The sequence below is a fragment of the Eschscholzia californica genome, unplaced genomic scaffold (assembly GCF_041429995.1).
Source record: "Eschscholzia californica isolate CP2 unplaced genomic scaffold, dmEscCali1.0.p SCAF_2, whole genome shotgun sequence".
Taxonomy (NCBI): Eukaryota; Viridiplantae; Streptophyta; class Magnoliopsida; order Ranunculales; family Papaveraceae; genus Eschscholzia; species Eschscholzia californica.
The window spans coordinates 63476947-63499331 of NW_028238309.1; the positions used below are offsets into that span (position 1 = coordinate 63476947).

General features: G+C 37.9%; 5 protein-coding genes across 6 annotated transcripts; 3 read left to right on the forward strand and 2 right to left on the reverse strand.

The window, feature by feature from the left end:
• Positions 1–739: 739 nt before the first annotated feature.
• Positions 740–3598, forward strand: LOC147560177 (putative polyol transporter 4). Its single transcript, XM_086662270.1, has 2 exons — positions 740–1373; positions 2034–3598. The coding sequence occupies exons 1-2, from the start codon at positions 1154–1156 to the stop codon at positions 3401–3403; spliced, it is 1590 nt and encodes a 529-aa protein (XP_086518396.1). The 5' UTR covers positions 740–1153; the 3' UTR covers positions 3404–3598.
• A 269-nt stretch (positions 3599–3867) lies between these two features.
• LOC147560178 (alpha 1,4-glycosyltransferase family protein) lies at positions 3868–5440 on the reverse strand. The gene has a single exon (XM_086662271.1). It carries the CDS (start codon positions 5314–5316, stop codon positions 3964–3966), a length of 1353 nt encoding a protein of 450 aa, XP_086518397.1. The 5' UTR covers positions 5317–5440; the 3' UTR covers positions 3868–3963.
• Positions 5441–8529: 3089 nt separating this feature from the next.
• Positions 8530–12280, reverse strand: VIP5 (plus-3 domain-containing protein). Its single transcript, XM_086662263.1, has 2 exons — positions 11933–12280; positions 8530–10885 (listed from the first exon to the last, which is right to left on the reverse strand). The coding sequence occupies exon 2, from the start codon at positions 10830–10832 to the stop codon at positions 8862–8864; it is 1971 nt and encodes a 656-aa protein (XP_086518389.1). The 5' UTR covers positions 10833–10885; positions 11933–12280; the 3' UTR covers positions 8530–8861.
• Positions 12281–13222: 942 nt separating this feature from the next.
• On the forward strand, positions 13223–15405 carry NPQ7 (antigen receptor-like protein (DUF565)). Of its 2 annotated transcripts, XM_086662265.1 has the most exons (3): positions 13223–13506; positions 14911–15041; positions 15123–15405. In XM_086662265.1, exons 1-3 carry the CDS (start codon positions 13340–13342, stop codon positions 15350–15352), a joined length of 528 nt encoding a protein of 175 aa, XP_086518391.1. In that variant the 5' UTR covers positions 13223–13339; the 3' UTR covers positions 15353–15405. The 2 variants fall into 2 exon arrangements, with proteins under 2 accessions (XP_086518391.1, XP_086518390.1); XM_086662264.1 differs by having other exon boundaries at positions 14911–15405.
• A 785-nt stretch (positions 15406–16190) lies between these two features.
• Positions 16191–21403, forward strand: LOC147560181 (uncharacterized). Its single transcript, XM_086662272.1, has 18 exons — positions 16191–16878; positions 17019–17144; positions 17233–17364; positions 17462–17524; positions 17703–17810; positions 18491–18568; positions 18930–19022; positions 19130–19216; positions 19303–19404; positions 19500–19619; positions 19719–19781; positions 19959–20083; positions 20177–20258; positions 20411–20469; positions 20601–20658; positions 20772–20869; positions 20973–21042; positions 21172–21403. The coding sequence occupies exons 1-18, from the start codon at positions 16666–16668 to the stop codon at positions 21241–21243; spliced, it is 1749 nt and encodes a 582-aa protein (XP_086518398.1). The 5' UTR covers positions 16191–16665; the 3' UTR covers positions 21244–21403.
• The last annotated feature ends 982 nt before the right edge of the window (positions 21404–22385 follow it).

Genomic DNA, 22385 nt, shown 5'->3' on the forward strand with positions numbered 1-22385 from the left:
TACTGACTTTCTCACTCCTCCATGCGATTGTCATCGCTTTGAGTCTGTGATACTTTGACTTTGTTCTTCTTCGGGAGGGTGGGAGTTGGGTCCGTGTTCCAACACCTTGTCGTCCTTTGCCCGCTCCTTGGATTTATTTCTCTTCATTCTGTCAAATTTAACCATATGACTTTCCATTAGCATTAAGAAATACGAAAAAAAATAGCTTCTAACAAGAAAAATAGGAAATTTGTCCAACCCAAAGATAAAAGTGAAAAAGAACCTCAATTTATGGTGTCTATATTCTTCCCTAGCTTTTCTAACTTTATCGATCGTGTTGATCGCCTTAAGAGTGTTCTACGCAAGATTCCTATCATATCTCTCAGGCCTATTCCTCTTTCTCTCGAATTCAAAGGTTGAATTCTTGTAGGAAAGGAACACACAAATTATTAGATAGTATATGAATGCACCTGTTTACCAACCCTTACCCTGTTAAAACTCTCTCGGTGTGTCTATAACGCCCCTCCTTTTTTTTTTTTTCTTACTTTTGGGTTGCCTTGACAGGCACAGCTTCACTCTTAGCGTCGACGGGTTAGGGCAGTTCGAGCGCACTCGGATTGAACCTAACCCGTGCTAGGCTTGAACAACACGAACTCAGGCTAGTCGGAAGCCTACTAGGAGAATCAAAAGAGGGGCGGCCCAAGAGGCAAAAGGACGAGACCCCCCACCCAAACTCTATGTCCTGTCACTATTAAACCATGATTTGACACATTCCAAACTCTTCCTCTAGTCCCCAACATTCTTCAAGCTGTTTTAATGGTGGGAGAAATTTTAATTCAAAAACCACAAAAGATTTCCTCTTAACCACTCATTTACACCCTTTCCATTTACTCTCTCTTTCTAGTTTTCTCTCTCTAAAAATACCCCTGGCCATGGATGATTAACAAAATCTCCTCTTCCATTAATATTGGAATCTCTACAAACTCAACCTGTCTCTAACAACAACACCCATTTGGATCTCTCTAACCCAATTTGGAATTTCTCTGATTCTCAATTCATTCTTTGAATCTCTATAACCCCATAAAAATTCAGAGATGTAGAAGAGAAAAAAAAACCCAAATTTACATTGGATTTTCAAGCTTCCATTTTTGGCATCCTGTCTGGTAATCTAGAGATGGGATTAAGGGGTATACAAGAAAATGAGGAAGGAGATGAATTAAGCAATACCCTTTCTTTGGGAGCTAAAACTAAGTACCAGAAGATAGATTTGGACCTCAAAAATGGTGATTATCAACATCAAAATCATATAAATGATACCCACAGAATCAATACAAAGAGATTTGTTTTTGCTTGTGCTGTTTTTGCTTCTCTCAACACAATTATTATTGGTTATGGTAAATCTCTTCTTTCTTTGTTACTTGTTTCCTCTCTTTTTGGTTTTCTCCTTAGGTAACAATTTTTCATGCTTAGTTATATCTTGGGTGTCTCCATTGATATAGAATTAGAGAAGAACAAGATTAGGCATCTTCCTCCTATATGACAATGGGTTGATCTTCATGTTTGTTTACCTCGAGTCGAATTTCATCCACGAGTTATACCGGTGGATCGCACGACCCTACTAAGGATACGAGAGAGACATATTCCCGCATACTTTGCTAGTTAAAAATTTGTGGTAGGGCACGAACCATTTGGTCCGAACTTGGTTCTGACGACCATCCAAAACGGGCTATGTTGGACCAGTAGACAATAAATGGGTTATTCATGGCCAACAATCAGGGTGTTTTTAACACTGCACAGACATGCTAGGTACTGCCTGTAAATGGGTCGAGTCGTGGCCGGAGACAAAATGTCTAACCACGGCCTGGCACGGGAACATAACACGACAGGTACGTCTTTGGGCCGTGACACTGGCCAGGCTGGGCCGGTGTGGCAATAGATGGCCTTCTCGGGCCCTTTCCAAACTAACATGGCCCTTCTGTAAACTCTATGTCTAGCTATTATTTTGTACTTTTTGTTTTTATGATTTTGGAATGCTTGGGCTCTTCAATTTGCAGATGTAGGAGTAATGAGTGGAGCGATTCTATTCATTCAAGAAGATCTAAACATCACAGAAGTACAAATTGAAGTTCTCGTCGGTTGTTTGAGCATCATGTCTCTTTTCGGTAGTTTAGCCGGAGGAAAAGCCTCAGATGCCATCGGAAGAAAATGGACTATGGCTCTTGCTGCCATTGTCTTTCAAGCAGGTGGTGCTGTGATGACTTTTGCTCCCTCGTTTGAAGTACTCATTATCGGAAGAATCTTGGCTGGAATAGGAATAGGATTCGGAGTTATGATAGCTCCCGTTTATATAGTCGAAATAGCACCCTCAATTGCTAGGGGATCCCTTACTTCTTACCCTGAAATCTTCATAAATTTCGGAATCCTTCTTGGGTATGTCTCAAACTATGCATTTTCGGGACTTCCTGTTCATTATAACTGGCGGGTAATGCTCGCTCTTGGGGTTTTACCTTCTGCTTTTATCGGAATTGCTTTATTCATAATACCTGAATCTCCAAGATGGCTAGTTATGAAAAACCGTATCGAAGAAGCAAGATCTGTTCTTTTAAAAACTAGTGAAAATGCAGATGAAGTGGAAGACAGATTAGCTGAAATCCAAGAAGCAGCAGGAAACTCGAATATAGAAAAGAAGTTGGAAGAAAAAGCTCCATGGCGTGAAATATTAAACCCATCTCCTTCACTTCGACGAATGCTGATTGCTGGCATGGGAATTCAATGCTTCCAACAAATGACAGGTATTGATGCTACTGTTTGTTATAGTCCAACGATCTTTAAAGAAGCGGGTATCAAAGATAAAACTGCTCTTCTCGCTGCTACTGTTGCTATAGGAATATCGAAAACAACTTTCATTCTTGTCGCCATTTTTCTCATCGATAGAGTTGGAAGAAAGCCATTGTTATATATGAGCACAATAGGAATGACAACTTGTTTGTTCGGGTTAGTCGTTTCGCTTTGTTTCTCCGGACATGAACAAGTTGGGATTGGATTGGCAATCTTCTTAGTGAGTGCTAATGTTGCTTTCTTCTCGGTGGGAATGGGACCGATTTGTTGGGTTTTAACATCCGAAATCTTCCCTTTAAAAATCCGAGCTCAAGCAGCAGCTCTTGGTGCAGTTGTGAATAGAGTTAGTAGTGGTCTGATTTCCATGTCTTTTCTGTCGGTATCACGTCTAATAACAGTGGCAGGAACTTTCTTCATATTTTTCGTAGTTTCTGCTTTCTCAGTTGCTTTTGTTCATTTTTTCGTTCCTGAAACGAAAGGAAAGTCTTTGGAGCAAATCGAGTTATTGTTCCAGAAAGGTGACGAAAGATTGTTAAAAAGTGAAATGGAGCTCGCCGAAGTAGACCCACTAGTTGAGAAAGAATGATTTGTGGCAATGGAGATTTCTCGAAGTTCAGATGAGTTTTTCTGTATAAAATAGATTCAACATTCGTATATATTATGGCGAAAATCGTATTGATGAAGCCAGTCAATACCGATATATGTTGTTATAGTAGGAAGGATAGTTAACCTTATTTCTATTCCAGTACCAATTTCGAAGTTGATTCCTTACTGTTTTTCATTTTGTAGTTTTTTGTCTCTGTGTGCTTTTTGAGCTTTGCAGGTTGTGGCCTCGTCCGGTATAGTTTCAGTGACCCAGTTGAAGGTCTACCGGTTATGATATGAATCGTTCCAAAATCAACCCAAATCAGCCATTTACACGAGTCAGACGTCACAAATAGACAAAAACAAACTGTCTGAAATCTGACTCCGGGTAATCAGACCTCGAGTCAGGTTTAGATCTGACCTATAAAGTAATGAATAGAAATGGAAGTTAAGAGACAACAAACAAGATAGAAAGATATTGATCATCAGCCATGGCTATACTCAAAGAAAGATCAATACAAGAAAGATGATTACTCACATTCTTGTTCTAAATATATATACTTACAAAGCCGAAACCGACGAATTGCAGAAAATACAACAATCCGCCATTAACCGGTCGATAATACTTCCTTCTTCTACCTTCAATTTTCTACTTTGTTTATTCCACAAATGAACTGCAAATGTCTCTTGCCTAATTTGCCGAAGCTTCGATGAATACCATTTCGAATCAACCGACCCATTAAACCTTCGAAAAAGACTCTGAATTCTACTCCAATCCACCGGATAAAACGCTTGTGGCGGTAAAATGGTGAATTTAAAACCAGGGTTTGAATCTAATCTTGAAACAACTCTTGATACTAAGTAAGGTCCATTATGTCCCCATATATTTCCATTAAAAGTTAGAGCAAATTCTTCAATAAACTTATATAATAACGGATGTTTCTTATCGAAAATAAGAACTGCATTGTTTAATCTGCTCCAATTTCTTGTTACTAGATCAATTGTTTGTGCTCCAATTGTGTTTCTAAGTTTCGAAATATCCTTCAAGATTATAATATCAGAGTCTATGTAAATTCCACCAAATTTATATAGAACTACAAGTCGAAGCAAATTCGATAGATTTTGGCCTAATGAAACTTCCCCAGGATCAACCATTCCTTTTCTAAGATGATCAAACCAGTCTTGTGCTAATGTGTTCTTGAAAATATAATCGAAATCTGGCGAAACTATAGATACCCTAAATCCTTGATCTTTAAATGGTTTTAACAATTCAAATCCTTTGGTTGAATCCATGGAATTTGAAATTATTAGTAAACAAGCATTTGGGTGTGATTTAAAAACACTTTGAATTGTAAAAAGTTCGCGATTTCCAAATGATTCAAGAGATGAAATCCAAGTCATGAAGAACCTTAATTTACAGTAAGAAGAAGAATAGTTTGAAGAATTTGAAGAAAACCCATGAAAGAATTCGTTAACTCTAACTGAAAACTGTTTAGTTAGATCATTTTTTTTCAAAATCTTGAAGATTGTTCTGTTTTTTCCAACCCCTTTTGATTTTTTAACAAAAGAAGAAGTTTTTTGTAAAAATGGAAGATGGGTTTTCAATTTAGAATCTGGAATTTCTTCTTTAACTGAATACATAACAGAAGAACTAGAGAGAGAAGATGAAGAAGAAGTTGACCATTTTTGGGTTGTTTCTCTCACTATAATTTCTGATGAAAAACGGTTAGATTCCGGTGAGATTTTGGCCGGAAAAGGAACTTGAATACAAAAAATGCTAACTCCATTATAAGAAAGAAGAATTAGAATAAGTAGAGCAAGAATATAAGTAGGGAAACAACAAAGTAGAGAGAGAAAGAACTTTTTTAGCTTTTGAAAATGAAAAAAGATAAAATCTTGATTACCCATTTTCATGATTGGTCTGAATTTTGCTTCTACTTGTTCTTCTTCTTGTTGGGTAGTTCCATTTGTTCTTTGGTTTAGTTGCAGAGAAGCATTTTAATGGCAGTGGCGGCAAAAATTAGACAACTTTTTTTGGATGAAAAATTTGGAATGTGAAAGATAAAGTTTGGCTTTTTGAGTAGTTAAAGCATCTAAAAAACATTGAAGAAAATTATGGCTTGGATTTTGGCTTGTAGTTTGGCTTAATTATAATTAGTTATAGGAGCATTATCATGATTGACTTGTTTGTGTTTATGATAAATAGCATAGCATATGATGATGACTTTTTCGTCGGATAAGTCTATAAAGCCCCAAAATAATGTTCGACTATGACTCGCCTACCAGTGGAACATATACATGTCACGTCGTCAACCAGATCAGGTCGAACCATCTTTTAGAGCATGTGAGAATGTTCTTGTTAATTACTTAATTATGAGTGAGAAACAACCCAATTAGTTGTGATAGGGTAAGCCTTAAATCATTTTAATATCTTAGCTCCAATAGAAGGAAAAAAAGAATGAATAAATTTGGTTGACATTTTAACAACAAATTATAATGTTAACTAGCCTGGCAGCTAAACTAAAAAAATACCAAAATTCCGACATCGTCTGTCTCTTTCTCAATAACTTGTGATTAAATATTTATTTGAATAATTTAATCTTTAATATAATTATATGCAAATTTGTTAGTATTTGTGTACGTGTTTAAATCTTTTCTATTATGTTGAATTGTTTTTTAGTTATTATGTACTTCTGTATGTTTGGCGTTTTGGATAGTCAAAACTAATATATTAGTGGAGATTGAGGATAACGAGGGTTCTAGAAAGACAAAGACAACTTGAACTTCGTAAGCTAAACACTAAAATGTGAAAATGTGCGTCGATAGGAAAAGATGACAACATTATTCGAGTAATTGTTTAATTTATTACCGTTCATTTTTAGTCTGCGGATTTTTGATCAAGCAACTCTCATGAGTCTGTTTAGTATTAGTGAAACTAACTTTCATTGAGAGGTCACATGTACTCGATATATGTTCACTTAGTACTAAATTCAATAAAGTAAAAGGAATCTCATACACCAAAATTTTCCTTCTTGTGCTATTGTTGGACAAAACTATTCTCCACTGACAAATCTGGTTTCGTTGGACTTGGACTTTCTATGTTATTCTTCTTCTTTTGTTCATCAAACAGATCGCCGAAACCCAAGTTACTCTCGTCCCAAGTCTCGTTTGACTTAAATTTTTTGTGTCTTTTTTATGTTTCTTAAACGGGTCGCCCAAACCCTAGGAAACCCTAGGAACTGGGTATTGAGGGGACTCCACCGAAATGGCCAAATTGAGGGATGGGTGTTCTCTTTTTAATATTGCGAGGAGGGATCGGTGTTGGAGAAAAAATACATATCTTTTGTGACTCGACTACCTCAACTATGATACTATGCCCGACTACTCTTCCCGCCGGTTGGGTGACGTGGTCGAGCCTGATTTAGAGAAAAAATTGAAACACTTTTTCTAAACCTAGTCCAGCCACGACACTCGCACGGGATTCACACAGAAGAGAGTGGTCGGACATAACAACATTTTCCCAACTTCCGGTAGACTGGTAGAGTGGCCGGACAAAGCACCATTTCCCCAAAGTTCCCTCACATAATAATGTCATAACACTAGTAAGTAGTAACTAAGCTGAGCCAAAACAATTAGCCGACTTGAGAACTTATTGTGGAGCCATATAACCTTGCAAGCCTTTGATAAGCTGAAGAAAGAAGTTTAGAGAGAGAGAAAGAGAGAGAGAGAGAGAAGAAACCGCTTTTAAATCGTGGGGAAGAGATGTGGTAGAAGTGTTGTCTGATTTTATTTCATTTTGTAAAATCGAACTGTTGTCTGATTAGATTCCTACTTTTTAGCTTAATGAAATAATAAGATTCCTCACTTTTTTAGACACTGTCTTATTTATAGGGGTTCATTACTTTTTGGCCCAAATTTGTGACTAACTCGTAGTTTCGTCCCCAATAATCAAGTGTCTGGTAGTTCGATTTACCTTCTACGGACTGAAATCTTTTGAACTTTTTCAAAAATACCCTTAGGGACCAAAATAGGGTTGTTCCAAAAAAATTGTTAAAACATTAATATCCACGTCATTTTCTCTTCTCCCTTCTACTTCACCCCATCTGTCCTCCATCTCCCCTTTCTTCTCCGACAGAAATTGGCCAGACACTTCTAGCCGTGAGTTCGAAAAAATGAAAGAATTTTATTTCCTCTCTCTCTCTTCTTCCTCTCAGTCCGGCAAAGAGTTCCTTGAAGGTCTATTAAACCATACGCAAAGAGTTGTCTGGAATCTGGCCCTCCAATTCCAAATCTCCTACGAAGAAGCTCTTTCCCTTCTAGAAGAAATAACATTTTTGCGTTGATGATTGCCTTTGACGATCTTTTGCCAGGAAAATAGGGTGAGGTGGAGAGGAAGTGGAGTACAGATGAGATTAAGTAGAAGAGAATCGGAGATGTGGATAGTTTTGTTAAACATTCTTTGGAGGATAATTCCATTTTACATGTGGACCAAACGACGAGTTAATCCTCTCTCTCTCTGTATATATCATTTGGTGTTCACTAACGGCCCAAAAACGATCCAGCAGGGCCCCAGGGCCATATACAAGATATGATATAGGTCACAACCAGGTTGCGTCAACGTTGTGTGTTTGCTCTGCTCGACCTCTTGAAGTGTTGAGATGGTTTATATCTCTATCTTTGTGCTACCATGTATTCCTACTACATAGGGCATGCCATGGTGAATTAGTGATGATGTAACTAAACAGACAGGCCTTTCACTATGGTGAAAACATGACCACACCCAATGTTGTAAGAAAGGCCCCAAGCTTAAGACCAAATAAGGCAGCAGCCCCCTGTGGGTTTCAATTCAGGGAAGGATGGCTCATCCTCCAAGCAATGCTTTCAAGCCCTGAGCACCTTTCACTTGCGCCCATCTGGGTGCCCAAGTGAGCTGGGTACCAGCTCTGCTCAGCTGGGCAAAGTCCACACTCCACCCCAAGTTAACAAACCACGAGGTTTGGATTCCGAAGCCAATGGTGCTCCGAGGTCCGAATATAAATTTTCGTCAACGAAGTCGGGATATAGGACAACACCACCCAACTGCAACAAACTCAACTCACAACAGAACATAAATTCACAACCTCAATATGCATCAAAAGTTCAAAACCAGGTTATAATTTTCTATTAGAACCCATTTGGTCTCAATCATTAATTGATGAAATATTCATCATTAATTCAACAACTGAAATTAAAATCGGTAAGTTGATAAGGGTTTAGATGCAATTATCGATGGGTAACTTAAAAGAAGATATTGTACGATAATTCTATTTCAACAAGTACGAACAACATGGATAAAAATTGGTAAGTTTGATGGGAGTTTATAAATATCAGCCACCCTGTTCTAGATTAGAACTCAAGGAGAACTCCACGGGGTAAATTTTACCTGAACTGTTTCCAAACTGAGCTGGCTGCTGTATGTTTCAAAGGAGACCTCTTCGTCTCTTATAATCACCAACTGTAAGAGTTAGAGAATGCCTTCTGCCATCATTTTCGGGTACTTTTACTCCAACTTTTGCCTCTATTCTCTGCTTTCTTGCCATGAATCCCAAATGAGCTCCTTGTGGTCCTCCAAAATTTTGAAGCTCGACCAATGAGATTGCAAGATCAAAGTTGTGAAGAGAATTTGATTCTGTTCCTAGATCAACAGGTGCACTTGTATCTGTCAACTTTCCTGCATCAGCTGCTGCTTCTAAAGCTGCCACAGTTGCAGCTACACCAACACCACCATTTAGAACTCCTCCGGACATTAATGGGCCATCACCACCACCAGCACCACCGTCAGCTGCTGTAACATCTTCGTCTGCTGCTGCGTCTGCTACATAGTAGTTTCTCGACCTTGTCCATCTCCTCGAAAATGGGTCATAACCTGCCTCTCCGGCTTTCAAGCTTGTGTTCACTGGCTTCATTTCAGATGCATTTTTGAAGTTCTCAGCCCTATTTTTCCTATTCATTTCTGCGAGTCTCAAAGCCTTTGAGTCTTTTGAATTTGATTGCCTAGAAGTTTCTAGCTCCAGTAACCTTGCTCGGATTCTTTCCACTTCAGATATGTCACGTCTGCTTTCTGCTACCTCCATTTCTCTTCTTAAACGGTCTTTCTCAGCTGCAACATTCAAAGGCCTAGATGAAGCTGATTTTTTCTCTTGTAGCATCTGTTTTACAGTAGCAGCAGAATAAACGTAAGTTAGGGTTTTTTGTATAGCTTCTTGCTTCTCCATCACATCTTGGCGGGTTGGCATCCTTCCTCCCCTTCGCTCAACTTCCTCCACCCATTCGTTGAATTCTCTCTCCAGTGGAGGGGAATCTGATATCATGATCATTTGCCATCTAGCTGCCGAGCTTTCGTTGCCCCAGATACAGTTTAGGTATTTGTGAGTGAACTTATTGTCCATCTTGTACTGTTTATCAGGGTCTGAGGCATCAACATTTCGAACCATGCATAGTCTGTAAATGCTCATATTCTTCTTCCTCCCAATCCCGACCCTCACAAAGCAACCGACAATCAGTTCTTCAAAGAAGGGTTCCATAAACCATTTGGCTAGTTTGGATCTTCGAATCGTGATCTCCTTTACATCCTCAAATGTTAGAGCATCCTTATCAGGTTTGTCCTCATCGCTGTCTCCCAAGTCATTATCATCTGCTGATTCCTCGGCTCTGTTACGACTTCCACTATTGCTCTCGCTTTGGCTTGAATCACTGCTTGGACTCGCGGGCCTGGAGGACTTTCTCCTGGTTGGTGAAGAGTGACGGGCCACAGAAGTTCTTCCTCGAGCTGCTTCACTCAATTTTCGATGTCCTTCAGGATCTTGTTGTTTCAATCTCTTTGCTCTTAGCTCATTCAACGCATCATCCTTGGCGCTGGCCCTTTCAGCAGCTCTAGCAGAACTACGTACACGAGACGAAGGCGGTCGAGGCGGCTCTTTTCCAGGTTGTGGCTTCTTCTCGCTCTGTTTTGCTCTAACCCTCTCCGTGAGACGCTGGTCATCTCTTTTTTGGGCTCTTTCAGATAGGATCATCTCCCTTTGAAGTTCAGTCATTTTCGCAAGCTCTTCTCTGTCTTCATCACCCTTGTAAAGGTCACTTCCTACTTCAGAATCGTCGCTCATGCCACCTCGGCGATCATCATCTTCATAATCATCATCATCGCCTCGGTTACCTCGATCATCATCTTTCTCAGAGGAGTCCAATCTTTTCTTCAATGGAACCTGAGATCCAGCGGGTTTTCTGCTTACATAGCCTTTACCATCATCAGAGTCATCATCCTTGGAATCACTTCCATCATCAGAATATGAACCCTCTCGTTTCCTCCTCGCTGGAGGGCGAGGGTGTCTGCTCCTGCCTGGAGCACCAGTTCTTCCTGCAGCCTCCAATAGCAAATTTTCTAAGTCCGCCATGATCAAATACTTCTATTGGGCCGCGCAAAAGGTTGCCACCTTATTGTCCAAAGCTGCAATTCAATTAAACATGTATAATTAGACATTAGGAATGATAAAATGCACCAATAACACAAAGGGAAGCATAGCATGTAGAGAAAGCAACAACTTCAACCAGCAGAGTGGATTTTCTATCACAGGGTATGAATCGTATGACAATATAGCATAAGATGTGAGCTAAGTCAAACGATCATCAACAAACAAAGGAAAGAAGTAGAATAAAGTCAACAAGCTTCAATCATTTTATCAGGAAGAAAAAGAAAGTTTGTCCGTAGAAACTTAGGAAGCAGACTACGAACAAGATTCAATGAAATAAAAAATTCTCATTGGGCCGCTACTTATTTGCAGAAAACAACAATTGGGGATTAAAACACAGATTTGTGCTACTAAAAGAGCAAGGGGAAGCAAGATCAACGAATAAAATCATAAAGGTTCTTGGATATCTAGGTGAAGTTTGTAAGTCTAAAAAGCGTGAGGTACTTATAAACTGCAAAATTTCATCAGAGAAGATCGAAAATTCGAGTGTTGGATCTATTTTAAACTGGGAATTGATAATTTAAGCATGTAGTGTTTATAACTGGAATAAGCACATAAAAACCTAACAATAGAACAATCAAACAACTCATAAAACAAAAAAATATGGGCAGAAATTACAGATTCAGATTCAGTAAATTAAACAACCGAAATAGCAAATCAAACACCCACCCAATAAATCTCAAACAAACACAAGTAGAGGAGGGATCGGAAAAAGAGAAAAGCTGGAACCTGAATTAGTCGATTATTTAGAGCGGAATTTAGCAACAATCTTCAATTAATCCAAAATTTCTCTCATAAAAACCCAAACTTTGACAGTTTAACACGAACCCAAAACCCAAACACTAATTCAAAATTTTAAAAAGGAAATTACCAAACTTGCTTTAGAACAGAAACCCTAGTTATCAGTTTGAAGAACAAAACATCAAACAAAAAAACACAATTTACAAAATAAGATAAAGAGAGAAAGTGCCATGCTTTATACAGAGAAAATTTTAGTGAGAGAAAGAGAAAGAGAGGGAGATTACCACTGTCACCGATTGAAGAGGTTTAGTTGGAGATTAGATTGAGGAAGAAGATACAAGGGGTTTTCTGTGATGAAGAAGTCTGAAACAAGCAACTAACCCTTGAACGAGTTCTCTTTCGGGTTTTCTATTTGTTTCTTTCTTTTACTTGGGGTTTGGTTTCGATCCGCTTGTTTGATTTATATAATCTCGTAAGTAAATCTGCCCTAAACGGGGAACGGGGGTTCTAAATATGTGTCTGGTTTAGCTTTGATTTCAAGACTAACCTCAAAACATTACACTCTTTAAGTAAAATAGAAACAGCTTGGACACAAAAAAATGTAAAATAAAAATTGAAAAATCTCACATCTAAATGTACCGCGTAAAGATCTACGTTTATTATTAGACCGAATCCAATCATCCGAGAAGTGTGACGTTTTTTATTGTCTGGTTTAGTTTAGGATTCTACAAATTTGTTACAGTTTTCTTCACAATTTATTCTTGATATACTATTAGCTTAATCTGTTGATGCGTAAAACTAACGAATGACATTTAAGATTAGTAATGAAATTTATACTGGTTTAATATTTTTATCTGATATTTGACAATTTTGTTGTTAGGTACAATTTGTAATGAGAATATTGTAAAATCTATTTTTCAGTTATAGTTGTTATATGACCGTTAAATAACAGATTTATGAATTTTAAATCTCCTTTATTAGGTAATAAAAAGTGATTATAATAAACGCGTACAAAATATATCTTCAGATTAACTCTACGTCGAATTGACAATTTTTCTATTGTCAAGTCTTTAACTTTTACTTCCTTCCATTTCAAAATGTGTTCGGTTATTATGTCGTTAGTAGCGTAAATGTTAGTAACTCGAGTGAGTGAGCCTATCTCGCGAGCTCCTTAGGGTCCTAACCTTATAATGTTAGCGAAATTCATAAGATCTATTCTAATCTATTATTCTATTGTGCTCTCTTTGGATTCCAAAAAGTAAATTTGTCGATCCACCTGATCGGCTGAATTCACTACTCATGGGCGGGTTCTCATACCTCCATTCCCACCCACAGGCTCATGGACTTGGGGCATCCATATTCGTCGATCCACCTGATCCGCTGATTTCACTTCCTATGACCGCACATACCCCCATTCTCACCCTTAAACTCGTGGACTTGCGGAATTCTCTGAAGTAAATTTGTCGATTCACTCGATCAGCTCACTTCACTACCCATGGCCGTGCATACCGCTAGGCTCATGGGTTTAGGAGCATTCTAATTTCTACCTAAAGACAAAGTTAGACCTAGAACTTGGTTCGGTTCCTTGAATAACGAGAGGGGAAGTCTTAAGGAATTATTAGTTCTGGTTCTTTGTATTAGTGAAAACTGAAGACTGAAGTTGGAGGGCAGAGAGATAAACAAACCAGAAAATGACATTTTTCTCTTTCCGAATCTCTGCTCTCTCTCCTCAACTCCATTACAGATACCCAAATTGTAGTTTGGAAACCCTAGCTGCTGAATTGAAGATCCTCGGAACCTATCACTCTCGTCTTCATTCTTCCTTCCTCTCCAACAATTATCAACCTTTTTCATCAATGTAAGTTCTCCTATTCTGTCCCTCTCGATTATATTCTGTTGATTTCTGAATTTCAGTTCTTAATCTTTGATTATCTTTTAGTTTCTCACAATGGGTATTCGTTGATTAGTTGATTTTTGTGGAGTGCTTTCACTAATTTTGATTTTAGGTTTAGTTTGAGGTGTTTAGGGTCACTACATTCTTTTGATTATGGAAAAAGATGGCTCGATTAATCTTCAAATGTTTTATTTAGTGTATATGATTTCTCCCCTTTTCACTTTTCCCATATTTTATTTGTAAATTTGTCACCTTTGTTATCGTTTCCTTTTAGTTATGTTTCTCCCGTGTAGTTGACGAGACAATTAACCTATAATGTATATGATTAGATGATTGAAAACCTTGAGGCGTTTTGCTTAGGGCTAATACTTTCTAAACCCCAAACTCTATCAATCGAAAATTTTCACTCTTAGCTAGGATAAAATATTCATAGTGTAGTTATTTCCTCAAACATGGTAGAAGATAATACATTAAACTAGTCCATAGCTTGTGAACTTGATCAATAGCCCTGTAATTATCCATTTTTAGTAGGGGTGGGAAAACGGCCAGGAAGCATGGTACCGAACGGGTCCGTCCGGGTTCGTGCGGTACCGTTGGTACCCACACCCGTCACGGGTATATCCAGCCTGTCAAACGGGTAGTTAGCAGGCGGGAAATGGTTAATGACCTTGACCGGCTGACCAGCCCGTTTACCCCGAGCATGAACCACCCGACCAAGACCGGACCGAGAAGTTAGCTCCGTGTTGGACAAACTGGACCGATTTCCACCCTTAATTTTCAGTATAGGATCTCTGTCTTAATGGATTTCTCCTCACATTAACATTTTCGCGAGAACCTGTAGTTGATTATCCACTATTATGAATTATGACTAAGAAGGCTGGTACACCCTTAAAAGCTTCTCAAATCAGAAGTTCATATCCTATTTCACACCAATTCTCCGATTTGAAGATCGGAGATTTATAACCATCCCTTTTATAAACTTAGGTCAGCCTAGTCCGGGAGTACCCAAAGCGTCTCTTTTTGACCCCAATGGTGTATATTTACAATTCAAATTCTGGCTCCGTGGTTAAGACTTAAGAGTGTGTTTATGTGTAAATGGCCGGGGATTTAGATCCTCTAGAAACATCTTTACGGCATTAAGTATTTTATTTTTATTTTTCACGACATGAAGGACCTCAATTTTTAACCCCAGTTTGGGCACCCGAAACGATTGTGCGCGGCCCTGGTCGAACTTTAGCTACAAATCTACCCTTTATCTTCTTCATTTTCTTGGATTGTCAAAGAGAACGGGATACTTTTGCATTTTTGTTATACAAGCTATCTAGTTATCCTAACTTGGTTGCCTCTTTCCTCATTGATTTTTGACAGTAACTTAAGAAGAAAACATAATAGTATAGCCCTAGCATTAGACACGGGTGGGACTCAAGACAGTGGAAACCAAGATAACTTCAATGTCGACAATGGTGGTTTTGGACAAACTCGACTAGGCAGAATAGTAGGTAAAGGTGGAAAACAACTACTATCAAAGCTAAACTCAGCTAGAAAAAACTTCCCGATGAAAGTCTTTTTACTTCTATTAGGTTTCTATACAGCAAATGCATTAGCAACCATTCTTGGGCAAACAGGCGATTGGGATGTTTTAGTTGCTGGTGTTGTTGTTGCTGCCATTGAAGGAATTGGAATGCTAATGTATAGAAAATCACCATCTTTATCTACTGGTAAATTTCAGTCTTTAGTTGTTATGATCAATTATTGGAAAGCTGGTGTTTGTTTGGGTCTTTTTGTAGATGCTTTCAAACTTGGAAGTTGAATTATGAATCTCACCCATTTTTCTTAATCAAATCCTACTTCTTCTAGATTCAAGCTATTAGTGTAAAAGATCTATTGTGTTCCTGTTATCTATTTAACGTCTTCATCTTCAAAACAACGGGTTGAAGTTCCGATAATGAACATTTTGGTTTCCACCATCTTTTTCTTTCATGGATTCAGATGTTGTGGATATCTCCCTCCATTGTTCACGAGTTTTGATCGCTCTTCAAGTCTACTCTATTCAAACTACAAAATGAAGAGGTAGTGTAGATGAGCTTCAAGGCACTGGCCTTTATATGCCCTTTGAAGATCCAAAGATCCAAGCGTCTTGTCGTGTACATGTTTATTCAACTTTTTTACACAGATCACTAAAGATCATCCTTAACAAAATAAAAAGATTTCTAAAGATCACTACAATAGTACAATGATTACACGTCATAGATACATCATAAAGATATATTACGAGGGTTAACCTAACAGCTAGCAACGCTTAAACGCTATCTCAATGTAGAGTTGGGAAAATAAAATGATAGCTTCAGTCTTTAGACGCACGCCCCATTTACAAAAGAAACCCTCGCAGAATTTTCGATTCGGTGGGGCGCCTAAAACAGTATCATGGGGCGTCATAGTGCTACCCAGTTTTTTTTTTTTTTTTGTAAATGTCATCATACTTTAAGGTATGACTCCGTGTCTCGAACTCTTGACCTATAGAGTGGAAACCAACTTGGCAACCACTCGAACCGAAAGTTATTCACAATGCATTAGACAAGGAGAGCGATGCTCTTAGTACGGTAGAGATACAACTTATTTGTTTCCAAAATATGCCAAAATCATCCGTCATACTAACCTCGAACGATGGAAACTACGACCTAATTGATTAACACAACACTCGTCTCCTTTGCATCCTTCTAGGTTGATTGATTTTTTTGGCAACTTCATGAATTAAGCTTCCACTATTTGGGCATTTGCTAAGAAATGACTCAAAAATCTTGGCCTAGACTAAAGATTTTTTTTTTTTTTGTCAAGGATTTAGACTAAAGATATAGGTTCCAAGACCTAAAATACCGAAAAATCACCCTTTCTTTTTCAGGCGGTAAAATTGTTACCGAGTAACGCGGGAAGACGACGGTGTATAAAGGCCCATCTAATCCTCGTATATATGATTGTTCGGATCGAATTATTTCGCTCTCTCTATTTTGGAACGGAGAAGAAACCGAAGAAACGAGGGAGAATCGAAAAACCCCTCTCTTTCTCACTCTCTGGAAATTACTGGCTTTCAATTTCTATCTCAAGATTTGTAAATTCTCCTGAGAGATGATGATAACCGCTGTTGAAAACCCTAGCAATCTCGTTGATAACGGCAACAACAACACCACCACCAACGACAAGAAATCACGGGAGAGTGAACGTCGCCGACGTAGACGAAAACTAAAGAAGATTCATAAGAATCAAAACAATAACAACAATAACGTTAATGAAACTGATGATGATAGCGACGATGCAAAGGAAAATTCCGACCCTAAACAGGTTCTTCTTACTCTCTCTCTCTCTCTCTCTCTCTATCTCTATCTAGGGTTTTGTTTATCCTGTTTTGGTACTTTCTAGTTGATTTTATATATTTGATTTTCTTGCTGGAAACCTAACTTGGTTGATTTGAATTTTGATAGCCTGTGGAAGTTGTTGAGATTGAGTATGTTCCTGAGAAAGCTGATTTACGAGATGATTTGCTTGACGAATTCAAGAAGATTTTTGAGAAGTTTTGCTTCACTGAAGTTTCAGCTACTGGTTTGGAGGTAATAACAAATACTACCTTATTTAGGGTTAATCTTTTGAAGTTATGGTTTTATTCATTATTAATCTTTTCAACTGTTGGGTTTTCAGGGTGATGATAAGAAGGATGAAGTTGATAAAGATGAAGTGAAGAAGAAGAAGAAAGAAGATTCTGACTCAGATGAAGAAGAGGATGATGATAATAAGAAGGAGAAGGGTGGGGTCTCAAACAAGAAAAAAAAGGTTTTGTTATTTAATGTTCTATAAATTCTATTCAAGATTTTTTTTTGTATGGGAAATTTTAGTAATGCTCACTGATTTTATGTTGTATGTTTTTCAGCTTCAGCGAAGGATGAACGTTGCTGAGCTTAAACAAATTTGCACAAGACCTGATGTTGTTGAGGTACGTATCTATCTTTACTACCGTTTTATTCACGGTGATGGGTCGGTGAAGTTTGATGTTCGATTAGTGATTGCAATCTCAATAGGTGGAATAACTGAATGCTTTTGTGTTGCAAAGGATTGTTTGTTTGTTCAGTCTTATCTCTTTCATCATTGACAATGTGATATTTTTTGTTTAGGTATGGGACGCGACAGCTGCAGATCCGAAGTTGCTGGTATATCTGAAATCATATCGGAATACTGTTCCTGTGCCAAGGCATTGGTGTCAGAAGAGGAAATTCTTGCAGGTGATTCTCTTACTGTGATAGATAAAGTTGGGGTTTCTAATAGGTGGGGAAATTGTTGTGCAAGCACTGTAACTTTTTATTTGGTCTGTTGTGTATTGCATCTTACATACATTTTCTAGCCAGTTCCTTTAGTTAGGATGCCGTACCTTTTCAAATAAAATAAAAACGATTGCATGCTTGTTGGACATATAATAGGGGGTTCATGCAAGAAGGTGATAGAAGATAAAATCGATAAGGTTTCTCTCCTCTTATACGTATATGTGGTTCTTGCAGGGGCTGTAACTATCAAGGAGCCAGGAGTAGGTGGTATTCTTTGCACGAGATCCTTGAGTTGTTTCATTTTTAATTTACTTGTTAGGGTTGGTTGGGTTTATGTGGCTTTCAATCTGTGTCGTTGTAATGATGACCAAACATAAGCTGCCTTAGTTGGTTGGTCATACTTTGCATGTGTGATCAGTGTTTGTCCTGCCACATCACAAACTGATGATGTTTCTATGCAATTCGTGTGCATTTGATTATGGAAATACTTGGACTGAACCTATTATATTTATTGCAGATACGCCAGGCCATTACAGTGCATCAGAACTCTTAGACTCATTTCTGACGTGGTTATAACGTTCTGTTACAGTGTCCTGAGTTTATAAGTCCGATCTCATCAATCTTTTACTTTAATTTTGCAGGGAAAGCGAGGAATTGAGAAACAACCTTTTCAGCTCCCTGACTTTATTGCGGCAACTGGAATTGAGAAAATCAGACAGGTATGACTCACTTCTGACTTTGGTAAATTCTGTTAGGAATTGTTAAGAACTAAAGATTTTATAGAGCCATTAGTTAACTTGAAGCTTTAACTTCGGGATATGGTTCTTTATATAACTCGTGTTGTATTTATTTTACTGAAATCCGATATATTTGTAATTTGTGTATGTTTTACTTGTCTAATGTGAGTTCTTTTATGAGGTTCTCTCTCCAATCTAACCAGATACTAGGTCAAGTTTTCTTTTCAAATAAAAAGACATTACGAGAATACGAGCACAAAAATACTTGCTTTTGCATTTGACTTCATAACAGTTCCAGGTCGATAATGCTAATGTCACTAACGTCGAAATGTTATATATGTAGGAATATATTGAGAAAGAGGCCAGTAAAAAGTTGAAGCAGAAGCAGCATGAGAGGATGCGACCTAAGAATGGAAGGTTGGACATTGATTATCAGGTTATTTTGCTTTCTCTTTTCCTTGCCTCATTACTCATGCAATTCTTTGTTATCCAACAAATTAGCATGGTTCAGCTTCTTACCTTAGCTATGGTTTCCATTCACAGGTTCTCCAGGACGCATTCTTCAAACATCAAACCAAGCCCAAGCTGACAAGTCACGGCGACTTATATCATGAGGGGAAAGAGTTTGAGGTATAAGTTTATATTCCTACTTCTGATTTGGTTTTGGTTATTCTAAAAGATAATTTCGTATTCATTAATTTGTTTTTCTTATACAGGTTAAGTTACGAGAAATGAAACCAGGTATGCTCTCACATGAGCTTAAAGAAGCTCTAGGTATGCCGGAGGGCGCACCTCCCCCATGGCTCATCAATATGCAGGTAAATTTTTAGGTAGTGTTCATAAGTTGTTTTTTCTCGTGATGTTTTCTGTAAGTTCTTGTTTATATTAATCAGCGACATTTTTTTTTCAACAGAGGTATGGTCCACCTCCATCGTATCCACATCTGAAGATTCCTGGCCTGAATGCCCCTATCCCTTCTGGTGCTAGCTTTGGTTATCACCCTGGAGGTTGGGGTAAACCTCCTGTTGATGAAGTAAGTAATTTACTTGTTTTGGGTCTTCTTCAACACTTCCTATCCTAAAACTTACCGCTAAGATGCTGACCAATCATCTTTTTTTGTTTGGTTAAACAGTATGGGCGCCCATTATATGGAGATGTTTTTGGATTGCAACAGCAAGAACAATTTCATTATGATGTAGGTCTTTATCTTATATTATGTTTTCTTGTATATCTTAAGCACTTAATCATCGAGGTATCGTTCTTTCTTGTGTCGGAAGTGCAAGACAAAATTGGTTCCATACTGTGTAAAAGCATTATTTTTTGAGTGAATAAAGAATTACTTAATAACTTCTTTTAAATTTATATATCTCAGGACGAGCCTGTTGATAGGAGCAAGCATTGGGGTGATTTGGAGGAAGAAGAGGAAGAAGAAGAGGAAGAAGAGATGGAGGAAGAGGAAATGGAAGATGGAACTCAATCTGTTGATAGTCTTTCCAGGTAATTTCCCCTTCCTCCTACCTTAGAAATCATACCGGTACGAGAAAAAAAAGGATGAACTAATGTGTTCCTTTTTTTTTGTGTGTTTTTCAGTACACCTACTGGAGTGGAGACACCCGATGTCATTGACCTCCGAAAGCAACAGAGGAAGGAGCCGGAGAGACCTCTATATCAAGTGAGCAAACAAAATGCTTACATTCTTCTTTCTCTCTCTTCATATAGACACACACACACACACACATCGAACCTGTTCTTCCAGCATTTCCTTGATTTACATAATTATGGACATCCATTTGTGCTTACTATCTTTTCCGTATCGATATATAGGTACTGGAAGAAAAAGAAGAAAAGCTTGCGCCTGGAACCTTGCTTGGAACGACTCATACGTAAGTCTTTCTTTCTAGTGTTTGATTCAGAAAACTATAAAAAGGAATCCTTGTTAAGAAACCCTTTCATTTTTTTAGAAGTAAATACTTTTCTCTGGGCATCATTTTAACACAATTATTTCTGGATACAGGTACGTGGTTGGAACTAGTGCACAAGAGAAAGCAGCGGCAGCTGCTGTAGCGAAAAAGGTAAAAATCTCCTATCGTTCTTAATACCATTTACACACTTATGATACTCAAATTTTTATTTCATTAACTTTTGATCCTTTATTATGTTACTTATTGATTTCTGTTATTATTAGGTTGATCTTCTTCGAGGGAAAAAGGCAGACAAGGTAGATGTAACACTGAAACCCGAAGAGTTGGAAAATCTAGATCTGGACAATGTCTTAGCTGCCAAGTAAGACTTCTACGCTAAGAATGATTACCACATCACAAAAACTATAAAAAAAATTTGATCTCGGTAAATGCTTATTAATATTCTAAATGTTTTGTGTTTCTAGGTACGAAGAAGCAAGGGAAGAAGAGAAGTTGCATAGTCAGCGAGAAGATTTCAGTGATATGGTTGCCGAGGTAAGTTATTACTTTTTTTTTTTTTTTTTTTTCGGTTGCGGATACTGTAATTCTTTTCATTGTTCGTTTCTTTTTTTTTGTTTGAGGGTTGAAGTTACTGATAATTTGGAATGAATGATAATTTTGCAGAATGAGAAGAAGAGAAAGAGGAAAATGCATGAGAAGGATGGGAAGTCAAAGAAGAAAGATTTCAAATTTTAGTAGGTTTGATGTGTGTATTTGCCTTTTACTATTTTGGGGAGAGGGGTTTCCTTGTGGATTTTTGGCAGTTATGTATTAACAAATGACTCGGATATATCTACTTAATCACATACTTAATCACGTATAAATAAACCTTTATATGAAATACGACTTGGTTTAAGATTGTGATCTCTCTCTTATACACTTATCTGTTACATAAAACGCAAGGGTGTCAAATTAAAACTTGTCCAAAGATTGGGTTCCAATGGAGGAGTTAAATTTCTGATCGGAAAGTCGATTTTAGATGTAAATTATCTCGTTGGTTTGATTCCAGATCTTTGTGCCGGAAGAGTTTTAGGAACTTTCATCTTGATGAGCAATTTCTTCATTGGGTCGATTTCTCAGAAACTCAGGTGAGTTGAAAATCATCGACTCCGGTTCGACTATACAGGAATTTCCTTAGCGGAACTGTTCTTCCTGGTTTCTTGAACGGCGAACAGTTCTTGGTGTTCAATGGGAGTTCCTCTAATGGAAACCCTGAATCACTGATCTTTGTTTCCCTTTCTGACATAGATACTGTAATTCAAACTCAATCTCAAATAACCAGATGAAACACGAACTCGATCTTTGAATTATGTAGAAGTCTTCATTATTGTGTTAGTTGGTTTGTTATCTTGTTACTTACAACATTTCTGATCACAAGATAGTTGTCCGTATAAAATGGTATTGCCAATAAGTGGACAACTATTATTATTATATGGACAACTATTTTATGTAGACAACTACAACAGTTTTTAAGGAGACAACTCTCTATTATTTACACTCAAGTCCTTTTAGAATTAGATGTTTTATGTTAACTTCTCTCACTAAAAATTTAGAGAGAGGCAAACAAGTAGATCTTCTCGGATGTGGATTTCCCATGAAACCGTAGCTAAGGAGTTGACAGAAGTACATGGTTCAAGCATAGGAGATTCCCACCTTTGATCAATGAAGTTATCAAAACGGTCTGGTCCACCAACAATTGCATTTAGGGGTTGATTGGTTCTTTGAGAAATAGGAAGGTTAATCGCCCAGCCCGTCCCCGTTAGGGTAAAACTCATGGTGCAATGTATGAAAGCTCCTGTAGAGTTGCTTCCAAGTAAAAAATCAATCTGCCAAACAAA

Coding starts and splice junctions, on each gene's coding strand:
- LOC147560177 (XM_086662270.1), top strand. CDS start 1,154: ATGGGATTAAGGGGTATACAAGAAAATGAGGAAGGAGATGAATTAAGC. Junction 1,374..2,033: donor CACAATTATTATTGGTTATG/GTAAATCTCTTC, acceptor TTCAATTTGCAG/ATGTAGGAGTAATGAGTGGA.
- NPQ7 (XM_086662264.1), top strand. CDS start 13,340: ATGACATTTTTCTCTTTCCGAATCTCTGCTCTCTCTCCTCAACTCCAT. Junction 13,507..14,910: donor TATCAACCTTTTTCATCAAT/GTAAGTTCTCCT, acceptor GATTTTTGACAG/TAACTTAAGAAGAAAACATA.
- LOC147560178 (XM_086662271.1), bottom strand. CDS start 5,316: ATGAAAATGGGTAATCAAGATTTTATCTTTTTTCATTTTCAAAAGCTA.
- VIP5 (XM_086662263.1), bottom strand. CDS start 10,832: ATGGCGGACTTAGAAAATTTGCTATTGGAGGCTGCAGGAAGAACTGGT.
- LOC147560181 (XM_086662272.1), top strand. CDS start 16,666: ATGATGATAACCGCTGTTGAAAACCCTAGCAATCTCGTTGATAACGGC. Junction 19,620..19,718: donor GTAAACCTCCTGTTGATGAA/GTAAGTAATTTA, acceptor TTGGTTAAACAG/TATGGGCGCCCATTATATGG. Junction 20,084..20,176: donor TCTGTTGATAGTCTTTCCAG/GTAATTTCCCCT, acceptor TGTGTTTTTCAG/TACACCTACTGGAGTGGAGA.